The following is a 21,724-nucleotide window of genomic DNA, read 5'->3' on the forward strand; positions in this document are numbered from 1 at the left end:
TTCACACTCAGATGCACATAGACAAAGCATGTATATTTAGACAAAAGCTGCTGAGTTACTTAGTGCTGCCTATATGGTATGTGTGTAAGACTGACCACTTGGGATTGGATATCCTATTGAGGGCTAATCCCTGGGGAAGATTGATCCTCCCTCTCTCTCTGTACCATGAATTGCCTCTACCTCTTCATCCAAGGGAGCAGCCTTGTGGGATTGTCTCTGTTCTGTTAGCATGTCTATTCGTACAGTCATTGTTAAGGTCTTGTTTAAGCAGCTATACGATTTCATGAGGGTAGCCTTCTTGTCATAGCCAGAAGACACAGTCTTGCATCAGACTTCTTTGGTCTTCTGACTCTAAAAATCCTTCATTCTATTTTCCTTCTGTTCATTCTTTTTAGACCTGCTATTTGTCTCTCTACAGCGTACTCCCCGTCATGGTTCCTTCCTGCAATTTTATTTTTTACAAAAACTAAAAATATAGATTAACTTTAAAGATCCAAAATACAGAATCCAAAATTTTAAAAGTAATAGCACAATAACATTACTGAGAAATCCCACAGTGGAGTTCCTGTGGTAAGAACTAGAAAGCGTTTAGACTTTTTTTCATTAGTCATGGGTTAAAGTGGTATTGCACACTAGTGTACCAAAAAAATCACCATTAGAGAACTGGTTCTGTAGGTCTCAGGTTCTTAACATTTTTGTGTATAATTTTTGATAATAAAATAATATTAATTTACCTTAAACATCCTTGCAGTTCCACCCAGCTCCACATGCATACACTTATGTAATACATAAGCCAGTTAACATTAGTAATACATTTTTTAAAATGAGCAAATAAAGTGAATTTGTACCTTAATTATGACAAGACCCATTGGCCCAGCACTTGGTACACATGAAGAAGTCAGTCATTTCTCATTGCATTGAATTTAAGTTCAATGTTGTTACCATTTTTTTTCTTATTAACTCTTTTTTTAATTTATTTATTTATTAAGGATTTCTGCCTCCTCCCCACCACCGCCTCCCATTTCCCTCCCCCTACTATTTTTTATGTCATACATATCAAAGAATAGATTAACATTTTATAAATTTTACATATGTTGACTCTCCTCACTTTCTGTTTCATTTTAGCAAGTGCTTGAGGGAGTAACCAAATATCTCATAAATGCATTCTCAGGGATCAGGAATTATTGGGAGGATTGGGTTCACCGCTAACAAACACACAACAATTATCCCAACAAGGGGCAGGTCTGTTCCTAAAGCAAGAATGCAGGTGCATGTGGACCAGATATATCAAACCAGTGCTGTGAGATGGTTTGCTCTCTGAGATATTCTAGAAACATCTATATCCTTCCCCTAGTTGATCAGACCATTAAAGTAATAATCTCCAAAGAATTAAACTTTCCCCAGGAATCTCATGTTGGGAGAAGAGAAAGACTATAGCTTGATGCCCTACAGAAAAGAATGTTGTCTTCCCGACAGAGATTTCATACAGTTCTTACAACTTTGCCAGATAACCTTGCAGGAGAGATGGAGCAGAGTCAATTATAGGTTAATAATGGCCCACACCTTGACCATGCCTGCTTAGGTATGCATACCACTTGCCTTCTATGGAAACCTAAAGCTCATGTCAGTAGCTCTGACTAGATCCTCTCATCTGTTTCCTGTCTTCCCAGTGTGACTGCACCGAACAAATCACTCTTCTCTGCTTTTCAGTGTTCACTGTCCCTTTGATTGGCACACTGGGGCGGGTGACCAGCTTTAGCTCTTTGGGGCTACAAGAGCCTAGCCTCTGACCCTAAAATGTCCAGTAATAACAAATCTGACCTTTCTGAAGATAAACCCTCACTTCATGATGTAAGACGACAGAATTCCAACAATTACACCACGGTTGGATAGCACACTGAAGAAAGAACAAAGTTAACAAAAGGCTTGGGGAGCTTGTTGGTTATTGTCTAAGTTAATTAGCTCCAATTGCTGTTTAAGTCCCACTAACTCTCTGGGGGGAGAGTAGTTTCTCAAAAAGAATTTGGGGGTATCATCTTACCTTAAAGATAACAAGTGGACACTAGAGACACATGGTTAGTATGTAGCCATTTGGCATAACATGGAGCTTGATTTGATTTTCCAAGATTCAAAATTCAAGTACTTCCTAAGACAATGCCCGGGAGTGTAACTAACAATAAAGTTAATCTTGCAGTCTTGAATGAGCACTAAATTATATATTATACTTAAAAATGGAAAGCATAACTCTCCAAGTAGGAATAAAGTTTGAAAAAACCCTATTCTCCAAAGGTTATCATCTGCTGTGTCAAATTAGACTGTGAGAATGCTATCACTGTACTTCTTCACAGAACAAGAAAAAGCAATTCTAAAGTTCACATAGAAACTCAAAAGACTCTGAATAGCCAAAGCAACTCCCAGCAGAAAGAACCATGACAGGGGGGCCAGGTACAACCAAGCTCATGCGGAGCCCTGCGTTTGATCCCCATCACTGATAAACCAGTCAGAGTGGCACATGCCTGTAATCCTAGCACTTGGGAGATGGCAACAGGCAGGTCGGAATTCAGGGTCATGCTTAATGCATAGTGCCAGGCTACCCTTGACTACATAAAAGCCTAATTATTTTTAACGGAACTGATGTACCTCCTGTGTTTTCTCATCAGAAGAAAGCTGATTCCCAGCTGTGGATTTCTGGCCTCTACCCTTCTGCCTACTGGTGTGGGCAGGCAGTGGTGGATGTTAACCTCTTCAATGTAATTCTTCTCTTGAGCTACTTCACATTGTACATGACACAACTGGTTCACATTTCCTTGACTAGTGGAATTGTGCTCTCTATAGTAAGTACAATGACATCGACCAAATTCTGTCCAGCAATTAGAAATGAAAAGCAATGTTAGTTGTTTAAATATTTGAAAATATTTTATAAACCTAACTATACGTATATTACCAGTTAAATATTTTAAATGTATGAAATTTAAAATTTCCCCCAGATGTTTCATTTTTAACTGATATTGTCTGTGTTATCTTTAGATTGCTCTTTCATTCGGTTGTGCGGCTTCTCTCGTCTTCCTGACGTATGTGATATCATTTGTTTTTGGCAAAAGGAGAAAAAACAGTGGCCTCTGGTCAATTTGCTTCTTTACTGTAAGTATGAACGGTATCAAATAAATTTTGTCTTTGAGCAGTGGGAAAATTAAAAATGTAGATTAAATTTAAAGATTCAAATCCTGTGCCCAAAATTTTTGAGAGCTAACTTCATACCACAGTACCTGACTTCATGTGATGTTTCCCTGTCAAAATGCAAGAGTACAACAAAATGAACTCAGCATTACCAATGGACCATTTAAAGTTATGCATATAAAGCACACATAAAACATCATTAAATTTTTCATTAAGATTTGAATTTGATCCCAAAGTCCGGTAAAATCTGAACTTCAAGCTATTGTCATTCTCAAACATTTTAGATTAAAATTACCCAGTAGAAAGGGACTGGAAGTGTAATGTGTGTTATCGAGTCAGTTATATTTATGAAGACTTCCAGTACACATCTTTGAATAGAGTTCAGTGTGAACTTCATAAAGGAAGTGTCCGACTGTAGGCATCGTGGTGTGCTCTGGTCATCCGCAGAAATGTTGGACTGCATTCATAGGTATCCTGGGAAGCATGTTTTCTGCATGCCACAACTCGGGTGCAGCTCATTCAGGAAGTCTGTTTTAACCCGAGCTCTGAGTGTTTTAGATACTATATTTTGATTCCCGTGTCAATTTATTAATAGCCATGTCTGTTCGATATCTCTATACATGAAAATGGAGGGTTTGTCTGGTATTATGAGAAATTTTGCTATGACTATTTACCCAAGCAGTGAAGACCCAGAGTGTTCTTCACACTGCCTGTAAGCTGTTGTTCCTAAGACATGATTGAATGTCTGTCTGTATCATAGCTCTAAACTTTCGGAAGGGGAGTCCTGAAACTATGAAAGACTTCAACCCAAGACCAGCTGTGAGAAAATATACTCTTCTGTTACCACCCACTGACGCTACAGGAAATGGGTAGACACAGCTGGCTGCTGTTCCTTATTAATATACAGCATTTGTATTTTATGTCTCTGGGTTGAATTTGGTTGTATTCAGCAATGGTGTTTATTACTCGTTAACAAGCCATCTGGAGTAGAGAAACTAGAAAAACTACTACAGAGTACTTCATTTGAAAGACTGCCTTTGAGGATAACCGTGAGAATCTGTGCACCAAAGTCCCTTGAGCACATTTTTTATTAGCTAGCAGGATTGCTGACGTTATCCAGGGTTATCCCAACACTAACTGTGCTGAACAGATGCAATTAGAAGACGATCTCACTGTAACTCACCTGATTTTTATTTCAACTCATACTCTTTAATATGTCTAGCAAAGGTGGATAAAGCAACCAAGTCATGCTGATTCCTTAGTTTTGCCAGTAATTTCAACTCTGAATGAATTATTTCTTGGAGCTAATGGTTAAGTATTTCAGGGTTAAGGTCAAGATGACTGTGGACAAGTGTGTCACCACTAACCTTGAAGATGGTAAAGATGTTCTAGTAAGTGCCTTTGTAGTTATTCTTTGAGATAATTCATCTTCAGTTCCAAGAATAATTTCTTCTGGAGCATTTGCCTTACTTTGTGTTGTCTCTATTTACAAAGGAATCACTTAAGATTAGGAAAAGTGCTCATCTAGCTTAGCAGTTTTGCTATATGCCAAGTGAAAAATCAATGTATGGCCTTATGCATATAACTTACATTAATTTTCAGAGAGCAAGCTCTCAGATGAAGAGGCAGGCACATTAGCAATGGTAGAAGCATGCCTCGATATTTGTGATTCCACATTCAGTAAAAAGCTTAGCAGGGACAATTTCTATATGGATGTAGGCTCTATTGTTATGTTTTGAACTATATTAAATGTGTTCAGATTATCAGAAGTAGGAAATATTATTTATAAAGAAAATAAAGATGCCCTGGAATTTGAGAGAAAAGAAAAACAAACATGGACTAATGTGCAATGCCTTGGCACAGAGACTGTATCTGTTGTTGCAAAATGAGAGCAATCTTTCAGAACTACTTTCTAAAATGATTACTGTGCTCTAACTTAATATTTAGTTATTAAGTATTTAGTCCTATTCTAAATTGTATTTACCAAATTATCAATCATCCTGGGAAGACATAAGGATTTAAAGGACAATATACACAACCTATACAGGTGTAGACATATTACTTTGTTGGGTTAAGTCAGGAACACATATTTAGTCATTTTAGCTTTGTCCTTAATCTCTGGTCTTTTCATCTATGAAGAAATTTCTTAGTCTGATTAATAATAGGGGAATATATTCTCCCATCCAATTCTATGTCATCTCTTTACTTTATTTCAAGATTATAATTTACTTACAACACCTCTCTCCTCACCTTTCTCCCTCCAAACCCTCCCATATACTCCTCCTTACTCTTCTTCAAATTCATGACCTGTTTTTTTGTCATTGATTATCATTGACTGCATATGTGTGTATTTACACATGTATTTCTAAATATAACCTGTTCTGTCCATATAATGTTACTTGTCTGTACCCTTTCAGAATTGTCACGGAAAGCCTGTCAACGTGCTCGTCCCTGGGGAAGACCACCTCTCCTGTTCCTCTGAGCTTCTCTCATTTTCCCATAGTTCTGTGTATAGGGTTGGGACCTCATGGGTTTTGCCCTGTCCAATTTGGCCTATTAGTTGGTGTCATGCTTGTCCAACTCACATTTGGGTGGTCATGTTGGTGACATTTCATGGGCATAGCTTCTGATGTTACTAGGTGAGACAATCTCACAACTAAGTCTCTCATCCTCTCACTTCTACAACCTTTTTACTCCCTCTTCCACAATGTTCCTGGAGCCTTGGGAGCCTTAGGTACAGGAGTGTTATGTGGATATATGTATTGGGATGGGTTTCCACAACTCTGTATTTTGATTGGTTGTGTTTTTCTGTAGTAGTCTCCATTTGTTGCAAAGAGAAGTTTCCTAAATAAGTGTAAATGTCGCACTTATCTGTGGGTATGAGGACAGAGATTTATAGATCATTGTCAGGAATTATGCTGATTTAGTGAAATAGTGGTTGTAGATTCTCTTTCAACAACCATGATTTCACTGGCACTGAGTAGTTCGCTAAAAGCTCCAGACATTGTATCCGTCTTGTCTTGTCTTTACTCTGCTAATAATCCCCCTTGCTTTCAGACTACATAATTCCATTTGTCTATTCTTTTTGCTTTTGTTTCCTGTATTTTTGGGATCACACCTAAATACAAAAAGATAACAGCCAGAGTATATAAGGAACTGATGTAATTCAGTTAACAAGAACGTATGGTTCAATTTAAAATGAGTAAGTGATCTGAAAAAAGGCCAAAAAGAAATGGAAATGGATAACGAGTATGTTTTGAAATGCTTAATTATCATTACCCATCAGGAAAATATAAGTATTACATCATTTATTTTCTTGTAAAATGCACATAGAAGTAACATGTTAGCAAGCACGCAGAGGAAAGGAAAGTTTATGCATGCTCTGATGAGAAGATGGAAATCAATTCAGAGCAGAATATAGTATAGAGGTTCTTCTCTTCTGGAGCAAATAATAAGTATTTAAAGTCAGAATACCAAAGAGAGAGCTGTATTCTGGGCTTAATGTGTTACTATTCACAAGAGCAAACACATGGCTTCATGTTTATGGCTTGAAGTTCCAGTAGGCAGATGACCACATAGAGAAAATGTCACATAAAGATGTAAGGAAATAATATGTAGCCATAGATTGAAGTCCTGTCCTTTTCAGAAAAATGGGTGGGGCTTGTAGATTATGATATTGTGTAAAGCCATATACAAAACACAAACAGGACATGTTCTTCCTGCAATGTGGAAGCTGAGAAAAGTGATTGCAGTGGTTAAATAGTGACTATTGGGAGTTGGGAAAAATGGGAGATGGAGAGTTGGTAAACCAAGATTGGTGTTGAATTCCAAAACACAGATATAAAAAAATCATTTCTAAAAGTTAATGACACAATGGAATCAACATGATCGTGCGCAGATCCTGTACACACAGACACACACACACACACACACACACACACACACACACACACACACTGGGTATGTAGAAAAGATTAACTCAGAGGTTATAAACATAAATGATAAGGTTAGGGAAATGCTAATTATTCTGATTTAATTGATGCATGCTGTATGAATGCATTCAAATATCACACTAGCCAGAGTTGATGCTCAGTGGTATAGTACATGTTTAGTATGCAAGAAACCCTGTGTTCAGCGTTCAGCAACCCCTATCAAAAGAAAGAAGGTCATATCGAACACACAATATGTGTAATTAACATACATTGTTAAAATTAATCTTGCATTGGGTTGATAACATTTCTGTATATTATTAGCAAAACCATTTCTTTTTTGTCTCAAAAAGGGAAATTGTTATGGCCATGTATCTGTATCTTTATATGGGAAACTGTGGAATTTGTCATTTGATGTGGTATTCTTGGACTTGTCCTGTAGATCTTCACCATCATGTTTGACATCCTTTTGACTGATTTATTCAGCGAAAAATTGCTTATTGCCTTCATGATATTAGTTCCTTCATTTTCATTTTCTGCATTCCCGATTGTTTTGGAAATGGTAAGAAATGTCATCTACTGTTCCATAAAAATGTAATATGTTGGCTATTCTGTAGAGATCTACAGAGATAGAGAATGGGTTAGTAGGCTTGGGGAATGAGAGCAAATGGACCTGAGGGATTGCTTTGTGATGATTAGAGTTCTCTGAAATTGGATTGTGGTGATGCTTGCACAAGTTATTAAAAAGTCCTGAGTCTCTAGTCTTAGAATGGGCAAAATTCATAACATGAAAATAAACGTCAGTAAAACTGTTAAAAAGTTGTGCCTTAGGCACTTTGAAAATGGTAGACACAGTTGAATGCTATTAGAAGCTAAAGCCAGATTGTAAAAGAACTTCCCACTTCAATGGATAGTTATTAATTCCTGAGGATAAGGTCACACACCATACTTTTCAACTACTCAAAAGCCTATGTCAAGCACCATTTTGTGATAGTCACTGTGGTAGTAATTACAGACACCCGATGAGCAAAACAACACAGTTCTTCCTTCAGAGAGCTTAGCAGAAACAAAGACACATCACCTTCCATCAAGTCACTGTAGTAAACTTAAAGGTTACAATGGCAATGTGCTGAGAAAGAGCATACAAAGCATGATTGGTGCAGTTTGGAGTCAGAGGATGCTGGGGAAACGGTGTTCCTAAAGGTTTATAAGAACTACTGAAGGAGTAAGATAAGAAACAAGCATGTCCTGCCGAGAAAACCAAAGACCTCAAGTGAGGAGAGACCATAGACTATCAGAGAACCTGAGTATTACAGAAATAAGCAGAAGTTCGGTTGAGATCATACTTTCAGGGAATCTTCACTGCTCTAGATGAAATGGCTTTAAGCAGAACACGGCAAGTTTCATTAATTATGTTCTAGGGGGGATGTAGGGAGACCTGTCTACAAAAATACTTTCATTGTCTACAAAGCAGTGGCTGGAAGTTTTAATCATAACTCATCCTTTTACTTAGGTGACATATAGAAATCTAGAGTTGTCACAGGGAATTTCGAAGTGATGCCTTGATTTCTGCATAACTGATTGATGATAAAGAATAATGCCAATAACTACTCGTTATGATTGAGAAAAGCCATTGAGATAAGAAGGGAGCCCATGAGTAAGCTTCTGTGGGAAACTTACAAATATCTTAACTCCTAAAATTTTCACAATGTCAGTCTCTCTCTCTCTCTCTCTCTCTCTCTCTCTCTCTCTCTCTCTCTGCTTTGCATTCAATAAATGTTTTTAAGTCAAATGTTTTTTTTTAAATGGAGGAGATATAGGTTAGCTGCTTATTAAGAAAGGGTATTTACCAAGGAGCTCCTCTCCTCTTTAGGGAGCAGGTCGTCAGTGCACACAGAACTGAGTTTAATGAAGAAAATAGTCAACACCCAAAGCACATGCTATTTAAATGCAGATTGTGAAGTAAATATATTTAGCCCTTTTCTTTCTTTTCAGAGAGACTATCAGTACTACAATGAATTTGGAGAACTCAAATATGGCTCATCTGGGGTTGATCTTCTATCATGCCTAATAGTAAGACGTTTTCCTCACTGCATATCCCTTACTATAGCTGTATGGCCTTGTCTGAAGCTTGCTGTCTCTGAAAGTGTTTTCAATACAGTTTTAGATAAAGCAATGACTCTTAGTCATGGATTTACTCTTAGAATAAGTGTTTTTGTGCATATAGACAACAAGTTCACAATTCAGTATAGTATCCGTTTCGGTTCCTCTAGTCTCTTCAACCATCCAACCTCTAAATGTGAAAGTGTAAAAAACATGAATTGCAATATGAATTTCTTAATTGTAAATATTAGGCAAAACTGAATATGAATGAGTGGAACATGATTATTTTAGATTTAAGGATGATGAAAGCTACTGTCTTCCCATACTATTTGCCTCTCGGCAAAATGGTAAGCACCAACTCCCTGCCCTCATGGGGCTTATAGTCTAGAAAAGTATAAAGATAAACTACATAAACAATTAAGTACTCTGTTAGTTGGAAAGTGTCTTAGTTACTTTCTATTGTTGTGAAGAGACACCATGACCAAAGCAAATTATAGAAGAATGCATTTAATGGGGGCTTATAGTTTCAGACAGTGAGTTTATGACCATCATGGCAGGGAGCATGGCAACCTATGGGCAGGCATGGCACTGGAGCAGTGGCGAGAGCTACATCATATCCACAGCACAAGGGAGAGAAAAAAATCTAGCAATGATGTGGGCTTGTGGGTTTTTGTAACCTCAAAGCCCATCTTCAGTGCTACACCTCCTCCAGGAAGTCTGTACCTCCTCATCCTTCCCAAACAGTTCCACTAACTGGGGACCAATCATTTAAAAACATGAGCCTGGGCAGCCATTCCCATTCCAACCACCACAGATATGAAGGACTTGAATGACATTCTAACAGGTAGTAGCTAGAGCTACCCTGTCTTGTTTCAGGATCATCTAGGAGAAAGAGGGAGTTCAGTCAGATAGAAGATCATACACGTAACGTGGTAATGTGTGAGATATGCACAATGGGGTCTACATGGTGTCTATGTAATTCCAAGGATTCTGATGCAAATTTTAGTGGCTAAGGAATCATTGGATGGTTTTAATCGAGGCGCAATGACCCAGCATAGCTATGGAAAGCATAACAGCAGTTTTTCTGAAGACAGTATATTCGTAGGACAAGAGGAGTAGAGGGAAACCATGTGGGAATGCATCGCAAGCTGAGAAGGGACAATGACATGGATGTGGGTGGGCACAGCACAGCAGAGAACTAGTTGCATTATGGGTCATTTAAAAGACAAAACAGAGCCGGGCGGTGGTGGCACACGCCTTTAATCTCAGCACTTGGGAGGCAGAGGCAGGCAGATCTCTGTGAGTTCGAGGCCAGCCTGGTCTAGATGAGCTAGTTCCAGGACAGGAACAAAAAGCTACAGAGAAACCCTGTCTCGAAAGGCGAGGAGGAGGCAGAAATCTTTAATAAATAAATAAATTAAAAAAAAAGAGTGGCATTAAGGAGAAATAAAAGCACTTCCATTGGGGAAAAAAAGAAAATAAAAAAAAAAGATAAAACAGAATGTACTGATCTTTAAAATATGGGTTATGAATAGTAGAAAAGAGATGGGATAAACTGTTGGGTTCTGTTTTGTTCCCCAATTTATAAGGGTTTGCGGCCAAATTGCCTGTAAACACAGATGCAACAAGTAGCTTTGTGAACTTATGTCTAAACAAACCTTTTTCTTTACTCCTAGCCTTACTTTCACACTTTGCTGTTCATTTTTGTTCTGAGATGCCTGGAACTTAAATGTGGAAAGAATGTAATGTGGAAGGATCCCATTTTCAGGTTAGGATAACATTTAGTTTTGTATGTAAGATCATAGTTTAGGCAAGCGGTGGTGGCACATGCCTTTAATCCCAGCACTCAGGAGGCAGAGACAGGCGGATCTCTGTGAGTTTGAGGCCAGTCTGGTTAACACAAGATAGTTCCACGAGACAGCCCCAGAGAAACCCTGTCTCGAAAAACAAAACAAGTCAAAAATCATAGTGTAATATTCCTGTTGTGGTGGCTGCACTTTCAATTTGTTGATAGGGATTTCTATTTGCAATTCAAGCATTATAATGATTGACATGATAACCAATGGATTTCTGGCTTACTGTCAAGTCATAAAACCTGGAAGCTGGAGAGATGCTCAGTGGTTAAGAGCACTAGCTGTTCTTCCAGAGATCCTGAGTTCAATTCCCAGCAACCACATTGTGGCTCAAACCATCTGTAATGAGATCTGGTGCCCTCTTCTGGCGTGTAGCCATGCATGCAGGCAGAACACTGTATTCATAATCAATAAATAGATCTTTGAAAAGGAAATAAAACCTGCCGCTGGTCAGCAGAGAGTTACTTCAACTCTTCAAAAATGTTAAGATTTTCTAAGTATGCCATCATTCTCCCATATAAGTTGATATTCGTCCTTGCATAGAAGAGATGGAAAGAAGAGATATTTATTGATTAACAACTGAATTGATGAAGTTTTACACATGGACTGTGGAAAGTGTGAGCACTAAAAGATGCTGAAACAAATATCTGATGTGGCTAAGGTGGGGTTGCAGTGACCAGTGGCAGTCAAAGTGGCTTGACTTTTAGGAGGGCGGGAGCAGTACTTGATGATATCGCTGATAACTGCCGTCTTTAAAGGTTAAAGATGCTGGAAGGATGGTAACAACATCAAGAGAGGGATTCTGGCTAGTGGGATGAAGCAGCACAAATAGTGACAGTCACCACCAGTCTAGTAGAAAAAAGAAAACCAATAAAATCACCGGGGAACTAAGCTTGGGCAGCTAGAAAATAATGTGTAGTTCATCGTTTTCCACAGGATATCTCCAAAAAATCCAAAGGTTCAACTAAATCCAGAAGAACACAGAGGTGAAGATGAAGATGTTCAAGCAGAAAGAATAAGGACATCAGCTGCCTTGAGTACTTCAAATTTACATGAGGTTTGGAATCATAGGTGCTACTGAAAGAACGCAAGAATTGTTCAGAAAAGGCTTGATATGTTGGTTTTAACTTTGGGAGTGTGAAGTTTTGTACATCCCTAAATATCAAGTTACCCTAGAAGGTTCTAGAAACTAAAAGAACATAAAACACAATGATTTTGATGGGCTGTGTTGGCACAGGCCTTTAATCTCAGCACTCGGGAGGCAGAGGCTGGAGGATCTCTGTGAGTTTGAGGTCAACCTGGTCTAGAGTAAGTTCCAGGGTAGTCAAGGCTACACAGAGAAACCCTGTCTCAAAACCAAAACAAAACCAAACAAAAACTCCCAAAACTCAAAACAAAGCACATTTTTATGCTTCTTTTGGGGAAAAATGAGTTTTAACAAGTAGAATTATAATTTTAGAACAAAGCAAGACCTTATTAGTTGGAAAATGCAGTATTTGTGGTAAAATGCTTAATAAAGACCAGGAGATTCAATCATGCTCCATGCATTCTAGTTCGGTGCTATTCCACTGAGCTGTGTTCCCAGACACAGGCTTTCCTTTCATCTGACTCAGATGCTATACTCTCTCCTAATGTCGTCAGTTCCCTTCTGTCCAGACAGAGAGTTATCTTCCATGGTGTTCTGGTGCTTTCCTAGTGTGTTTGGAAACCAGAGACACTGGATGACATTAATGAATATTTCTTACATTGGTGATGGTAATGATTACTTTCAACTCAGAATACAGTTTGATTTATGGTAAATGCCATGAGAATATAAGAACATAACACCTCTGAAATTCAGAAGAAAACCTCACTTCTGTCTCTTCTAGAGGCCAGTCATAATCGCCAATGGTCTGCACAAAGAGTATGCAGGTCAGAAGAGAAGTTGCTTCTCAAAGAGGACAAAGAAAGTAGCAGCCAGAAACATCTCTTTCTGTGTTAATAAAGGTTTGGAACAACCACTTTTAAATTTGCTGGTTAAAGGGTTTTAATGAGTTAATTTTTGTGGTATCGGCGAATAGAACCCAGAGCCTCACGTGTGCTAGGCAGGTATTCTACCAATGTGCAGCATTCCTAGCTTTCTCTTTTCCTCTGAAGCACAGTCGCACTAAGTTTCCAAGGATGGCTTTTTGAACCGACTCTGTAGTTCAGTCAGGTCTTGCTATTGTGATCCTCCTACCACAGCCTTCTGGGTAGATGGGGTTACAGGTCTGCACACACCAAGTCATTAATCAGTATTTTTAGGAATTAACATCTATACAAGAGGCAGCCTTCATTCCTTCATTTGTTCAATGTGTATATGCATTTCAGGGTGTCAGGGACTGTTTTAGGGAGAATTCAGGAGACTTCCTGCCCTTGTGAATTTTGCATTCCAAGGAGTCCATAAAAATAACGTATCAATAAAATACCAATTGTTACATAAGCTCTATGTAGAACCTTGAAACCTGTGAAATAATGTGAGTGACATGGAACCGTGTTTTATTAGAACAAGGAAAGGCTTTACTTGAATAGTGACGTTTAAGTGAATATCTCTGTGACAAGAAGATGGGGACAGCCATGGTAAGGATTTATATACAGAGTGACCGAATTAATTTAAAGCAAAGAGGCCAGCAAATGCATCTCTGTGTGGGAAGGATGAAGTCAAGCAGGGTTTGGCTAGGTGCACTTCTTTAAATTAGCAAGAATGGTGCAGTTTGCACCACGCTAGTAGGATGCGATCAGAGGATTTTTAGCAGAGATGTTGATTGCCTTTGGGGTGGGCTACTCAGTCTAGGGGTTGTAACCCACCCGGCAGTCAGTTATTCCAGGGTCACGGAGAGGCACTACCTGGAAGATAATGGGCTAGGAAAGCGGAATGAGGCTAAGTGAGAATTCTTGTCAAAGCCTCCATTTATTAGAGACGGGGTACAACTTTTATAGGGTAAAGAGTTGGGGGGTGGGCACAGGGGCCTGGGCTCTTGCCACGTGGTTCACGTTGGTCACATGGTCCGAGTTGGTCACGTAGGCAGGAGGTTGTCTTCGGTGGTCAGGTCACTGTAGGACAAGAAGTCGCGCGTTGACACACCTAGATCCCTAGATAGTTTGGAATGTGGGGTGGGTTCCGCTAACAGATAGCTCTCATTAACAGCCAATTTGGGTGTGGGGTAGGCTCTGTCAATAGAACTATTCCTAACACAATTAAGGGTGTGGGATTCTCTGCAGACTCCCCAGAGTGATGGTTCCTGTAATGATTTTAGGAGGAAATTGGCTCCTGACACAGAGAGTTCACATTTTATAGAGATTACATACTGCTGAGAGAGGGAACTTGGATTGGTATGTAAAATGAGAAAAGATTGTTTCTTAAAAATGAAAAATACATACTGATATTTGTTTATGTATTTGAGAAAGGATGATTTAGGTCAGTTCAGATGAAAGATCATGGTAGTTTGGGTACATGTGGTTTATTTTTGGTGTAAGAATAGTGTTCCAGTCTTTTGAGGTTTAGAAATTATTTGCATGGAAACACAGATGCACCCCCTCTTCTACATAGTGTATGATAATCTACTGTGGAAAATAATTGAAGTAGGAAATTTGGGGGGGGGGTGATGTGGGTTTCCCCTCTGTATGTTGTGAATATGTGTTCTTCCTTTGGGCCCGTGGCAGGGAATCTAAACAGAGATATATAGAGAGAGTAGGCAGAGTTGGAGAGCTGTCATCTAGGTGCTGAAGGAGACAGACACCAGAACTTTACCTGGTAAGCCACAGCCTTGTGGCCATCCACAGAATAATAGAAATGGGTTAATTTAAGATGTAAGTGCTAGCTAGAAATACACTTAAGGTATTGATCAAACAGTATTGTAATTAAAATAGTTTCTGTGTGATTATTTTGGGTCTGGGCAGCTGGATAACAAATGAGAAATCTCCATCTACAGGGAAGTGATTATCAATGTGAAATTAATAAGCTTTTGGTAAAATATTAATAATGAGAATTAAATAATATGTTTTTACGACATAGATTGTGTGTATTTTCAGTCAGAATTGCTCTATTTGAGGACTCTAAAGACCTTTCGAGATTTTACTGGAAAACTATAAATCTGCATCTCATTTCCAAAATTGATAATCTCATTCTTTCCTTCAGGTGAGATCTTGGGATTGTTAGGACCCAATGGTGCTGGTAAAAGTTCCTCTATTAGGATGATAGCTGGGATCACAAAGCCAGCAGCTGGAGAGGTAGTAAAAATTAATACATTGTTTTCATTTCCCAAAAAAAATTATCATAATAAATAAAGGTTATATATTTATAAGACTTTTATTGGTGTTTTGGATATATGTACTTTTCCTTTTATTGTTTTGTATGATTTTAAAGTTTATACTAGGAATTGGAATGTTACCAGAAACCAAGTACCTATTATATACCTGAATTTGTCCCTCTTTCCCACCCCACGCACATATGAAATTATGCTCATGTATTAGAAAATTTACTTGTTTACTGTGATAACTATAGATCCGTTTCTGTGATGTGTTCTTGTTTTAATCATTAGGGTGTTTTCCAGCTATATGGCAGTTTTTAGACTGTGTGGAGAAAAGCCTCACATACCGTCAGTAAAGCTGCTTACTCTTGTAGGTGGAACTGAAAGGATTTAGTTCACCTGTGGGTTACCAGGGTGATGGCACAGTCAAGTTTGGATACTGTCCTCAGGAAAACGTGCTGTGGCCCGTCCTGACAGTGAAGGAGCACCTGGAGGTGTACGCTACTGTGAAAGGGCTGAGGAAGGAGGATGCTGCCATTGCCATTTCAAGGTTCAGCAGAGGGGGTGTGTGTACAGTAGGGGGGGTGGACAGCAAAGGGGGTGTGTACAGGAGAGGGAGTGTGTACAGCAGAGGGGGTGTGTACAGTGGGGGAGGTGTACAGCAGAGGGGGTGTGTATAGCAGAGTATGTGTGTGCAGCAGAAAGTGTGTGTATAGCGGGGGTGTGTGCAGCAGAAAGTGTGTATATAGCGGGGGTGTGTACAGAAGACGGGTGTGTATAGCAGAGGTGTGTATGTACACCAAAGAGGATGTGTATAGCAGAGGGGGTGTGTACAGCAGAGTATGTGTGTGCAGCAGAAGGTGTGTATATCAGAGGGTGTATGCATAGCAGAGGGAGTGTGTATAGCATAGGGGTGTGTATAGCAGAGTATGTGTGTGCAGCAGAGGGGGTGTGTATATCAGAGGGGGTGTGTATAGCAGACAGGGTGTGTATAGCAGAGGGGGTGTGTATAGCAGAGGGAGTGTGTATAGCAGACAGGGTGTGTATAGCAGAGGGGGTGTGTATAGCAGAAGGGGGTGTGTATAGCAGAGGGAGGGGTGTGTATAGCAGAAGGGGGTGTGTATAGCAGAGGGAGGGCTGTGTATAGCAGAAGGGGGTGTGTATAGCAGAGGGGGTGTGTATAGCAGAGGGAGGGGTGTGTATAGCAGAAGGGGGTGTGTATAGCAGAGGGGGTTTGTATAGCAGAGGGAGTGTGTATAGCAGAGGGAGGGCTGTGGATAGCAGAAGGGGGTGTGTATAGGTGAGGGAGTGTGTATAGCAGAGGGAGTGTGTATAGCAGAGGGAGTGTGTATAGCAGAAGGGGGTGTGTATAGCAGAGGGAGGGGTGTGTATAGCAGAGGGAGGGGTGTGTATAGCAGAGGGGGTGTGTATAGCAGAGGGGGTGTGTATAGCAGAGGGAGGGGTGTGTATAGCAGAGGGGGTGTGTATAGCAGAGGGAGGGGTGTGTATAGCAGAGGGGGTGTGTATAGCAGAGGGAGGGGTGTGTATAGCAGAGGGGGTGTGTATAGCAGAGGGAGGGGTGTGTATAGCAGAAGGGGGTGTGTATAGCAGAGGGAGGGCTGTGTATAGCAGAGGGGGTGTGTATAGCAGAGGGGGTGTGTATAGCAGAGGGAGGGCTGTGTATAGCAGAAGGGGGTGTGTATAGCAGAGGGGATGTGTATAGCAGAGGGGGTGTGTATAGCAGAGGGGGTGTGTATAGCAGAGGGGGTGTGTATAGCAGAGGGGGTGTGTATAGCATAGGGGTGTGTATAGCATAGGGGTGTGTATAGCAGAGGGGATGTGTATAGCAGAGGGGTGTGTATAGCAGAGGGGGTGTGTATAGCAGAGGGAGGGCTGTGTATAGCAGAAGGGGGTGTGTATAGCAAACGGGGTGTGTATAGCAGAGGGAGTGTGTATAGCAGAGGGGGTGTGTATAGCAGAGGGGGTGTGTATAGCAGGGGGAGTGTGTATAGCAGAGGGAGTGTGTATAGCAGAGGGAGTGTGTATAGCATACGGGTGTGTATAGCAGAGGGAGTGTGTATAGCAGGGGGGGTGTGTCATCCCTTTATGCCAATGGTGGGTAGGCACTACTCACAATGATCTTACTAATGAGGAACAGGAGCAGATAGGCATTTCTCACTCTTTGGAGTTTGCTGGTAGAACAGAAATGAGGGACAACACCTGATTCCCCACATAACTCAACGTGGGAGCTTAAAAAATGATTGAACCAAATAGTTGACAAAGAGCCAGTGAGTCTATACTCGTGAATTATTGCGCTTTTCAGGTTTCTAATGAGAAGATGGGAATGGAATAAACATCAGTTCTCATTCCGAATTATAATGGAGAAAAAAATTTCATGTGGCAAAAAGTGAAATACCTTTTCATCATGATTCAAATTTTGAGAACAATACTGCCGCACTTCCTCCAACCTTCTTTTACTTATGGGTGATTTCACTTCCCCAAGTTCTCTCTTGGTGTGATATTCCCATTTTATTTTCTATCAGATTAGTGAACGCCTTTAACCTACATGGCCAGCTGAATGTTTTAGTGCGGAAACTAGCTGCGGGAGCCGCTAGAAAGGTATGTATGGTAGCCGGTGCTCTTCTGAGGGCTTCTGCGGGGTGGAAGCAAACAGGGGACTTTTTTTTTCTTTCCCTTTGTTGCAGCTGTGCTTTGTGCTGAGCATCCTGGGAAATTCATCTGTCCTGATTCTGGATGAACCGTCTACAGGCTTAGATGTGCCAGGGAAACAGCAAATATGGTGAGTATGTTAACAGGCCCCAGACCCACCGTGATAAACATGTTCCTGATTCAGTTGAAATAGTACTAGTTAGCTGCTATAGCCTGGGTGCTGAAGGATCTCTCAACACCTGTCTGTTTAAGGTTTTCTCCCCAGCCAGTAGTACCGCTGAGGGGTGCTAGCTAGCACCTTTAGGAACCTGTTGTAGGGAAGCTAAGATGACCTTGAAGAAGACATTGGACCTCCGGTCCTGAAGAAAGCCTCTGTATTTTTCCCACAGTACTCACCACCATGGCGTCCCACCTTGCCATAGGCTCAAAGCAATGGGCCTACTCATCCATGGCTTAGAATTTCTGAAATATTAATGCGAAATAAACTTCTCCATTTAAGCTGATTATCCCAAGCATTTTTATCATAGTGATACAAATCTGGTATGTAATAGCATCGTATCAGCAGCTATCATAGCAAATATTCCAGATGATCAACTTAAAATGAGGAGATTTGTTCGGGCTTGAAGTTTTGGTGGTTTTAAGTCCATCTGAGATTGGCTTCACTGCTTTGGGGCTGTGGTAAGGTCGCACGCCATGGCAGGAACACATGATAGCTATGGTCACTTTATAAGTCAAGGAGCTCAGAGAATGAGGAAGGCACTGAGGTGCCACGATCCCCTATAGAGGCACTGATGACCTAAACATATCCACTTAGACCTCACCTCTTAAAGATTTCATCACCTCCTAATGACACCATCTGGGATCAAACCTTTAGCACATGGAACTTTATGAGACATTCAAGGCAGAAATCCAGCTACAGAGATAGTTCATGTTATTGGGGCAGCAAATATTTAACAAGTGGATGATCCAAAATGCTCCATATCCTTTAGTTTGGGGCTTAATAATAAATAATTTTATTTTTGTATTTTAATTATTAAGAATTTTATAACAATTTATTTTGGTGCTTAGACTGTTTTCAAATTATGTCACTGCTTAGTGACATAATTTCCTTATTTCCACATCTGTCAAATTTACATATCTAACATATCATTTTAGTTTTTCCCTATTTCTTACCTGTGAATCACCCTTTTGACTAATAAAACCCCTGATTTACTTTCATATTTGTAATTGTCCAGTATTCTCTCCCATTTTAAATAAACCTCTGTTATCACTATTTAATGCAAACATTGAAAGAATTATTTATGAATCTGTTATACCTGTCACTCAGTTCCAATCATTGTCACTAGAAGGTCAACTTCATTTCATCTAATTCTCAATACATTTCCTCTTGCAGCTTCTATTATCTTAAAGGAAATATGAAGCAGCATGTCTTTGTATTCATCATTATTTCAGTTAATATCTCCAAAATACAAGGAAACTTCCTTTTAAAGTTTAACTGTGATGCCATGAACATACCAAAATATTTTTTAAAATTCTCTTTATTTTTTTTTAAAAAACTAGTCAGCATTCATTTCTCTGGTATTTTTGAATACATGAATATGATTTGTAAACTGTATTCTATCTATACATTTTCCCTCATTCTTTATCTTTCCTATTGTTCTTTACTTTTGGTTTTAAATTCTATTAATCTTTATGCACTTCAGGCAGGCAGTCAAGGCAGCTGCTAAAGACAACGAGGTGGGCGTCCTCATGACTACCCATGACCTGGCTGAGGCTGAAGCTCTGTGTGACCGAGTGGCCATCATGATGTCCGGAAGACTGAGGTGGGTATCTCTCCAGAGCCCGATTCGGGATTGCCTGTAGAAAGAGCAAGTCACTGTTAGCAGCTAGTTCCATTCCTTTGCCTTCCTCGCTGATACCCTTTCTCCTCTCTCTGACATTTAAGAATAACAGAAATTAAACGACAGTTTTTTCTTCCCCATCGTGTTCTTCCTACTCACAGATGCATTGGTTCAATCCAACACCTGAAAAGGAAGTTTGGCAAGGATTACATTCTAGAACTAAAAGTGCATGAAACTTCTCAAGTGGCATCGGTGCACAGGGAGATGCTGGAGCTGTTCCCACAGGCCGCACGTCAGGAAAGGTGAAGAGAGCTGTTTATGGTGGAGATCTATGTATGCTTTACAGACACTGGTTTCTGTTAGCTCTGTGCCTACACGAGTGATTGAGCTTCACAGTGATAGTTAGGGACCTCAAAGAAGATATGTTGAGTCTTCCAGGTTACAAGAGGTTTACAAACTATACAGGACCGTGGGTCTCTTCCTCCAGGAATTAGCAGCAAAGGTGAAGGGTCTTTCTTTAATAGATAGTTCTTGTTTCAAAATGGAGACTATAATGAGTGTTTTTGTGTGTTCATGCACATGTACACTTGCCGTGTGTGTGTCTGTATGTTATTAGGAACAGGACAAAAAAGATAAAGCAGAAACTGGATTTAAAATTATAGGAATAAGCATTTCAGAGAAACAATGCACAAAACTGTCATTCTCATCTTCATAGAGTGTGAGTGTAGAGGTCACCTAAGGTATATCTCAAAACCTGCTCTTACTCCTAAACTTTCAGCATCACTAGTCAAAGAAATACATATTTTTTTAACAAACATGGGAATATAATGAATAAGAAATTAAGAGGGTGGTCCGGTTTGAAGACATCCAGCCCTGGAGGTCTGGTCAGTCTTACTGCCACTTAGGAACTCTGCACTGTTACTCTGGGAGTGAACTGAGAAACAGCAAAGGATGCTGTCAGAAGCAGTACCAGAAGGAATGTTCCCCAGATCAGTCTGTCCCTTAGAGGCTCCAGGGTTTTTAAATCTTTCCATAACTGTCCTGTGCTTCTCCCCAGCCTTAGAGCTCTGATTATGAGTTGGCTTTATGGTTATAATACTGAACTCATTTGAATTATTTTCCAGCCTGATTTGGACTTGTCTAAGGATGGATGTAGTTTAGCATTTCTGATTTTAACAAGAAAACTGTTTGAGTTAACTGGATATAAGGAATAATATAAAATACTCTGCCATTACTACAGATATCTACAACAGCCAGTTCTCTTCAATAATTCCAAAATACTTTATTGTTAGATAATTTGTTTTCACATTTAATACATATATTACCTTGTACCAACTTTATTTTTGAAAAGAAATGGTTGATGATACAAGGATTTATCCTGCTGTGTTCCTATTCCCAGCTATCTCTCCTTGCTGACCTACAAGCTACCCAGAACAGATGTTTATCCTCTGTCTCAGGCCTTTCACAAATTAGAAACAGGTAAGAGCAAACTTCTAGAGGACTTGGAGAGTAATATAATGAAGGGTGGGCGTGCAATACATTTTCAAAACGGACCCTGCAGGGTGTTGATTTTGAGAATTCTAATAGCAATAAACTCAGCCCTCTGGAAAGAGGTTGATCGGCAGCAGGGGACTGAAGCTGCAGAGGACACACAGTGCAGCTTAGCTGTTCTCGAATCACGACGGCATTAACGTAAGAGAAACCATGACCATGCCCTGCTTGTCTGTGTGTTCATATTCCATTCACATCATTGATGTGCTCAGATTACACTGATGAGGTGAAAGCAGTAGGACCCTCACCCACCATCATCCTTTTATCTGTGCTGATGGATTTAACCTTCTTTTGTTGGCAGAGGGCACCACTTGTTGGTTTCCAGCCACCTG

The 21,724-nt window shown here is 40.0% G+C and overlaps 1 protein-coding gene across 1 annotated transcript in view; it reads left to right on the plus strand.

Annotated features, from left to right (window-relative positions):
- The window catches only part of Abca6 (ATP binding cassette subfamily A member 6), a 66,339-nt gene that overhangs the window by 40,102 nt on the left and 4,513 nt on the right, over positions 1–21,724 (plus strand). Inside the window, exons 24-37 of the mRNA XM_041635807.1 lie at positions 2,661–2,834; positions 3,028–3,141; positions 7,549–7,668; positions 9,102–9,179; positions 10,886–10,977; positions 11,999–12,119; positions 12,931–13,048; positions 15,219–15,310; positions 15,705–15,880; positions 17,874–17,949; positions 18,036–18,130; positions 19,704–19,823; positions 20,003–20,143; positions 21,241–21,320. Of these exons, the coding sequence (XP_041491741.1) occupies positions 2,661–2,834; positions 3,028–3,141; positions 7,549–7,668; positions 9,102–9,179; positions 10,886–10,977; positions 11,999–12,119; positions 12,931–13,048; positions 15,219–15,310; positions 15,705–15,880; positions 17,874–17,949; positions 18,036–18,130; positions 19,704–19,823; positions 20,003–20,143; positions 21,241–21,320 (1,597 nt within the window). The remainder of the gene's footprint in view (positions 1–2,660; positions 2,835–3,027; positions 3,142–7,548; positions 7,669–9,101; positions 9,180–10,885; positions 10,978–11,998; positions 12,120–12,930; positions 13,049–15,218; positions 15,311–15,704; positions 15,881–17,873; positions 17,950–18,035; positions 18,131–19,703; positions 19,824–20,002; positions 20,144–21,240; positions 21,321–21,724) is intronic.

The sequence above is a fragment of the Microtus oregoni genome, unplaced genomic scaffold (genome assembly GCF_018167655.1).
Source record: "Microtus oregoni isolate MIOR12 unplaced genomic scaffold, Mior012 000048F_ref0000485, whole genome shotgun sequence".
NCBI classification, from domain to species: domain Eukaryota; kingdom Metazoa; phylum Chordata; class Mammalia; order Rodentia; family Cricetidae; genus Microtus; species Microtus oregoni.